The 7151-nt window shown below is 40.0% G+C and overlaps 1 protein-coding gene across 7 annotated transcripts in view; it reads right to left on the bottom strand.

The window, feature by feature from the left end:
• Positions 1–689: 689 nt before the first annotated feature.
• LOC121678210 overlaps positions 690–7151 on the bottom strand; it is a 7805-nt gene continuing 1343 nt past the window's right edge. Inside the window, exons 3-12 of one of the 7 annotated variants that reach the window (XM_042057542.1) lie at positions 7026–7107; positions 6594–6674; positions 6019–6069; positions 3693–5736; positions 3507–3605; positions 2881–2952; positions 2726–2797; positions 2571–2642; positions 1847–1921; positions 690–1555 (exon numbers count right to left, since the gene is read on the bottom strand). In XM_042057542.1, coding sequence (XP_041913476.1) covers positions 1335–1555; positions 1847–1921; positions 2571–2642; positions 2726–2797; positions 2881–2952; positions 3507–3605; positions 3693–5736; positions 6019–6069; positions 6594–6674; positions 7026–7107 — 2869 coding nt within the window. In that variant the 3' untranslated portion in view covers positions 690–1334. The other 6 variants (XM_042057544.1, XM_042057543.1, XM_042057548.1 and 3 more) reach the window with 6 other exon arrangements.

The following is a 7151-nucleotide window of genomic DNA, read 5'->3' as shown; positions in this document are numbered from 1 at the left end:
AGAGCAAGATAGGGAGAGGGAGAAAGAGAGAGAGAGCAAGATAGGGAGAGCAAGATAGGGAGAGGGAGAAAGAGAGAGAGAGCAAGATAGGGAGAGGGAGAAAGAGAGGATGGAAGAAAAAAGGGCTTCTGTCAGCAGAGGGACACACACACACACACACACACACACACACACACACACACACACATACCCATCTTTATCACCGCCTGGGGACACCTGAAAGAACGGTCACTTTTGGGGACACCACTTTCTAAGCATGGTACAGACAAGGCATTGCACAGGAGCATTGTATATGGGTTCAGTAATAAGCAAATCAGTTGGAATATAGAATACACACTTCATACCTGAAGTTAGTCTGACACCTGACTCCTGACCAGCCACAGGGGACAGGTGTCAGGTGGTCAAAGTGAGGACTCTGGCCCCGCCCATAGTTACGCCCACCCAAGTGATGTAATCAACAAGCACAGTGCAATCTGGGGACCAACTTCTGTATTTTCTTGGATATACTGAAAACCATTCTGAAGGAGCACATGTAATGTAAACCACATTTGTTCAAGTTGCAATGCATCTTATACTATAATACCATGAGGTATTTGAGGATTTACTGTTGTTTTGGAAATACTCGTGAGACCTGCCTCATGACACCAAGTTGAAGCTAATACGTATACACAAGGAAAGAAATAAAAACATTAGTAGCAATCAACACATTTATTGGCTGCTTAACACAGTGCCAGAATGCACAACCACACTTCATTAGAACGTTATGAGGTAGATTGTTGTGATAGTTATTAGCGTACATTATTTCTGAAAGTGCTAGTAATGCTACAGTCAACACCATGTGAAAAAGCAGATACCTTCTCAATATAAAATATCTACTCAGGCATTGCAGATACCAAGTGAATAATGAAAATAAAAGAAATATTAAAATGAATAAAAAAAATTGTGTTGTCAGAATATTTTTAACGAACCTCGTCAACAAGGATACAACGTACCTTCTTCTCACACGCAACTCTTTACACTTCAACATTATTACAATCATGAGCATCATTAATTTTCCTCTAAAGCCTGTTTGTATGAGCATGTAGTATTAACAATGAAAGTACACAATTGACCCTCTCCCAACCTAAAATCATTTAAGTACTGTTAAAATAAAGTGCATGTACTGTAATACCAATGACAAAAACATTGCTGACCCTCTGCCAACATAAAATATAAACAAGAATACTGTGTAAGTACAGAGCATGTATTGTGTGGTCCTCTGAAATGCTCAAGCCCTGTTAAGAAAACCGAACACATTCCCATCTCCCACCCCCAAACTCATTCTTATCAAATTGCTATAAAAGGGTCTGTGTGGTTCTTTGGTAGGACACACAACGATTTTTGACATAAAACTTAACTGACATCCAGTCACGGAACTTAAGTGCTTCAGGTGCTGAGTTGATACAAGAAACGCAGTCTGCCTTCCCAGGAGTTCTGCCTGTAGTGATAAATTTCATCAGGGTCTTCTCAACAGCGCGGATTTCTTCTTGACTCCATGGTCTTCTCTTGCGGCAGGCTGTGAAATAGAATCACAACAAAGAATATCAAAAAGACACTAATGAAATATGCTTAACCAAAAATATTCACACTTATGTGTCTTTCAAGTCTGACAATGAATGAATTGTTGTATGATGAAGTTGTTTGACAAGTTTTAATTTGATAAAGACAGAGGCCTATACATTTATTTTAGCTCAGTTTCCTGACAGGTTTAACATATTTACTTGAACACAAACCCTATCATTTGCTACACTAGTTTTGATCGGACTACATAAGTTCATATCAGAACACAAACATCCATCATACTTACATGTCTTGGATGCTGCATCTGGAACATCGGAGTTCATTTCATCACATTTACTTTGGCTCTTCATCTTTGATGTGCCTAAAACAAAAACAATTTCACACCACAAATCACCATCCTGTCTGCAACACACATTTTGTGAAGGGCAAACAACATTTTTTAAAATGAATCTGTATGAAGACACGTTTGCAAAGAGGAGAAGCAATTTTTTGCTTCTGATTTATTTATTTTTTGCTTCACATTCATGAAAGGTTTGGTATGAGTCATGTATCATGAAACAGTCATGAATGCTTTATGTGCAGTTTATGACAGCTGCTATGAGTTATGTGTTATGAACTCACCCGTCAAGTAAAGTGTTACCCAAATGTTTGTGAAAAGGTTTTAGTGAGTTAGGAGTCTTCTTGACTATTTCTAAGCTATCCCAGACTTAGGTGCTACTTTTAGGGCTAAAATACTTTGAGTTAATCCCCAGCTGACAGTTATATTGTGGCAACGTCGTGAGCATGTACCGCATAGGTCGTCACGGCGTAGTTGAATAACATGGTGGCTACGTTTCTTGTCCATACCTAAAGTTACGTGCAGAGGACTTTCTGGGGATGTCAATTATGTTGCTACAGCATTCTCTGAAAGTTAGTAGTTACTTTTAGCCTTAAGATTCTTTGTGAATATGGCCCCTGCTGTCTCCGATGACATTTATTTATCAGTTAGGCATGAACAAAACCTTACTCACGTTTCTTAGTAGCTGAACCTGGATCCTCGGACTCGTCCTGTGATTGCATGCAATGTTTCTTCTTTGAAGTGCCTGCGTTTCAGACATTAAAATCAGCATCATGTTCAACACCTTCAAGACAACCTGCAAGCATTCATATTACCCTTAATACTTACGTTTCTTAGCAGCTGAACCTGGATCCTCGGACTCATCCTCTGACTGCATGCAGTGTTTCTTCTTTGAAGTGCCTGCGTTTCAGACATTAAAATCAGCATCATGTTCAACACCTTCAAGACAACCTGCAAGCATTCATATTACTCTTAATACTTACGTTTCTTAGCAGCTGAACCTGGATCCTCGGACTCTTCCTCTGATTGCATGCACTGTTTCTTCTTTGAAGTGCCTGCGTTTCAGACATTAAAATCAGAATCATGTTCAACACCTTCAAGACAACCTGCAAGCATTCATATTACCCAGTTTTTCCGCTAGATTTTTTTTAACAGTGGCGGCAGGTACCTCGGATTAGCATTGCTGTTTATTCTTAAACTGCAATTTTCAGCAGCCAGCGAAGGGCATTTAGCCTACTAGTACTATGCTTCTGGACAATATTTTGCGTCTCCCCTAATTCTGAAGCAGTGGCACTGCTAAATGAAGAGGAAACACTGAGAAGAAAGTTAATGCTTTAAATAGGCTACATCAATACAATATATAATATGTAAACTGAAACTGGACGGGCCATAATAACCTCTGACTAGGTTTAGGCTACTTATTGTTAAATTGCAATGCGAGCGGCAGCCAGCAGGGGAGGATACGTCGCAGGATTATTTAAAAAGCAAATGTGCGTCTGCCCTGATTCTGATACCGTGGCGGTATTAATTAAACAATGGGGGGGGGGGGGGGGGGGGGGCGCCATGCTGAAATAAATGTAGAGGAAACACTGTTACCCTTAATACTTACGTTTCTTAGCAGCTGAAGGTAGGTAGGATGTAGAAGGTGGGCTTAGTTCTTCGTCCGTCAGTTCGCTTTCTGAATGGTCACTCTCCTCTGGAATTGTTTCTAAAGCACACCAATCAGAAACTTGTGAAATCTACTAAATGTATAAATCATAGTGAGATTAACATTAACCTTGAACATTATAATTACCATTGGGATCAATTTCAATTTCATCTAAATTCTTTCCTTTGTAGTCCATTAAGCACCCTCTTTCCATGGCCATCAGGACTTTACTAACTTTAGCCAGTTGTAGTGTTCCTTCTGGCAGACGATAGAACTTGCGGTGGACTGCGATGTTGTGGCCCAAAAAATCAGCCAATTGATCCATTTCTGTATCTTTGAGGTTCAAAACCTTGGAAAGTGTGGATACATGTTTCCTTAATTTCGTAGAGGATAAGCGCTCTGGGTATTTGGCTTGGCACTCCTTTGCAAACTGGTGAATGCACTTGTAGCCTCGAATAAACGTTTCTTGTCTAGGTCTGGCAAAAAAATAGATGTTATTTTCGAGAACCTCACAGGATGCACGAGTCTTCACTAACAATTCCATGGACGCCTGCATTGCTGGGGTTAGCAGTAGAGGGACCTTCCTGTCTCTCTTCCCACGAATTTCAATCCTTTTGAAGTGTTCACACAGCTTCTTCTCTAGAGCAGTAAGAGCCTCAGCTACATCTGCATGCAATGGCACATCAGTTTCAGTGAAGGCAGTTAGGCGCATTTTTGACACCTCCCCCTCTCTTCTACGGTTGAACAGTATAAGCTGAGCGAGGGTTACCTCAGCTAGATCAACCCAGTTCCTTGATGATTCCTCGTTTGTTAGCTGTTGGTATGCTTCTTTTTGTTTTTGATCCATGTACATGTGCATTTTTTTAACATCTTCAGTGAATGGCAGCAGTTGTGGGGTGTTCCACTTCGCTTCTGAAAGTGTTTTCAGTGCAGATGAGGAAACATTTTCATTCCAGCATGTTCGGTAAATTTGTTTGAAGTGTTGTGCATTTTCAACAATTTTCTTTTTCCCCGATATCATTGCATTACATTCAATAATGCTCGCAATCTTCTGCAAGCTGTGGCCTAATTTTAAAGCCAGTGAAGGTATTTTGAAAGAATTGGAGTTACTGTCAAAGCCTGCTACATCCTTCACAGCATTCACAACATGTGGAAAGTTCGACGGAAGAATGAAATCCTCCATTGTCTTCATTGGGGATTCCTGTGTACCTGCTAACAGCAGTCTTCCAACCTCCCTCATCTTTTGCCTAATGTATTCGTGTTTTGAAGGATCATGGCCAATTTTGTTAAACATTTGCTCTCCCATCTTTACAATGCACACGTCATTTTTAGCGGCATGGGTAACATCATCCTGACTCATTTCACTTAAGAGCTTCCATAACTTAGCACTTACTCCCACTGGTACAGGTTGAGCGTTTGCACAGAGTGATTGTATTCTGTTTTTGCCAGGTTTGAGTACCCCACACTGTCTAGCCAGAGTGCACCTTTTCATATGCTTCCAAAGAAACCTTCTCTTGAAAAGCCCTTGGCAGCTTAAACAATGCAGGAAATCGTTAGGATTGATATTACTGTCACTTGTTTGTTTACAAGGAACTATCACGCCAGAGCCTTCACGAATCACGTCAATGTTGTGTGCCCGGTTTCCTTTTTTGCGCAGAAGGTCCAGGTGAATTCTTCTTGATTTTGAATTTTTGGGGAATCTAACAGCTGCAGCTACTTCTGCTTCATTTTTGTGTACATGTTCCAAGTGTCTTGCCATTTTTGCATAAGGCTTTGAACAAAAAAGACAAAAATGCCTTTTGCTGTAGGCCCTTGACCCATCTGATTTCTTTTTCACATTCATTACAACTACTGACTCACTTGAAGACTTCTCATTGTCAGTGGCAGAAAAGGATGTTGTTGCTGTTGTGCCATCACTGGACTTGGCAGAAGAAACTTTGGGCCTGACCTTCTTTGCAGGTTTCTCATCACTGGACTTGGCAGAAGAAACTTTGGGCCTGACCTTCTTTGCAGGTTCCTCATCACTGGACTTGGCAGAAGAAACTTTGGGCCTGACCTTCTTTGCAGGTTCCTCATCACTGGGCTCCTCTGAGCTGCTGCTATTTGAGTCCGGAACATAATCGTCCTCACTGCCACTATCTTCACTGCTGGGCAAAGAATCCCTTGGAATGCCCAGCATCTCTTTTGTGAGCTTCAGATAGAAAAACAAAGATTAATTTTAAAGCAATGTTTAGAAAGTTTTGCAGTCTGCTTACTGATATTAAAAAAAGCTGTGATGAAGTCAAATACCATGAATGAGAGTAATAGGAGTATCTATGAAATGTAATCTACTAACACTATGACAACTATCACCACATCTATGATAAAACATAACTCATTCATTAACATCAAGACAACATTGTACAACAAATACACAAACACAATTTGTTCACCCATATTTCACTGGTTCAAGTAGTCTTATATTATCACTTACAAACACACTTTCCGTTCGCTGTAGCTCTGGAACTAATTCTGAAGCACTGTTCTGTGGAGGACAAGAACACATAGGAGGACATCAAATATATACACTATATTGCCAAAAGTATTGGGTCATCTGCCTTGACCCCCATATGAACTTCAGTCACATCCTGTTATTAATCCATAGGGCTTAATATGACACCATTTTCTGCTATAACAGCTTCAACTCTTCTGGGAACACTCCTACACCTTGTGGAAAGCCTTCCCAGAAGAGTTGAAGCTGTTATATCTTAAAAGAGTGGACCAACGTCATATTAAACCCTATGGATTAAGAATAGGATGTGACTGAAGTTCATATCGGGGTCAAGGCAGGTGACCCAATACTTTTGGAAATATAGTGTATATAGCAATCACATATTACCAGACAATATACAGAGAATCAAATATATAGCCATCACATAAGACCGGACAATATAAGGAGAATCAGGTCCAAACATATTTCCGAGTTTTGTGTTCACACCTGTAGCACACAACACGTCTCCTGGAGTAAACACTGGGTGATTTAACATGTTTAGAATGTAAATTACTTACATTTCGTACTTTTGTTGTTCTTTTTGGGCCTTCCGTTTTGTATCCCGATTCTGCATCGCTCTCCTGCTTCCCCATGGTTGCCTGTAACAAACATACAGTATAAGCTATGAAATGATCATCTAATTCCACTATTCATGCCCATAAGACATTTTCTCAAGAATGTTTTTATTGCATATGAACAATAATGATTGCTCTTTCTTCACATGGCACACAGGCAAACAGTAACAGTCATCTACAGTATGCCTCCATCTCCAAGTCCTGGGTCTATAGCAGTTCATTGCATTAAATGGTCTATTATTGATTTAATAAGAGCAACATCATCCTTTTATATTACAATTTTGCCTCATCCCATACACAATTTATTTAGAGAATTGTCAAACAGGAACATTACTGTGATGTGCAAACTAATGAGAGTGTAGCTGTCAACTATACCATTTTATCATAGAGGGATTCACACTTTGAGTGATGCTGGCGCAAAACTAAAATTCGTTTTAAGAACCTCTCCGAGATGGTACTGTGCAATAGAAAAGAAAAGCATGCATTTTACACCATTACACT

The sequence above is a fragment of the Alosa sapidissima genome, chromosome 12, assembly GCF_018492685.1.
Source record: "Alosa sapidissima isolate fAloSap1 chromosome 12, fAloSap1.pri, whole genome shotgun sequence".
NCBI lineage: Eukaryota > Metazoa > Chordata > Actinopteri > Clupeiformes > Clupeidae > Alosa > Alosa sapidissima.
The sequence above is the reverse complement of the archived record's forward strand: the minus strand, read 5'-3'. Positions and strand labels throughout refer to the sequence as shown.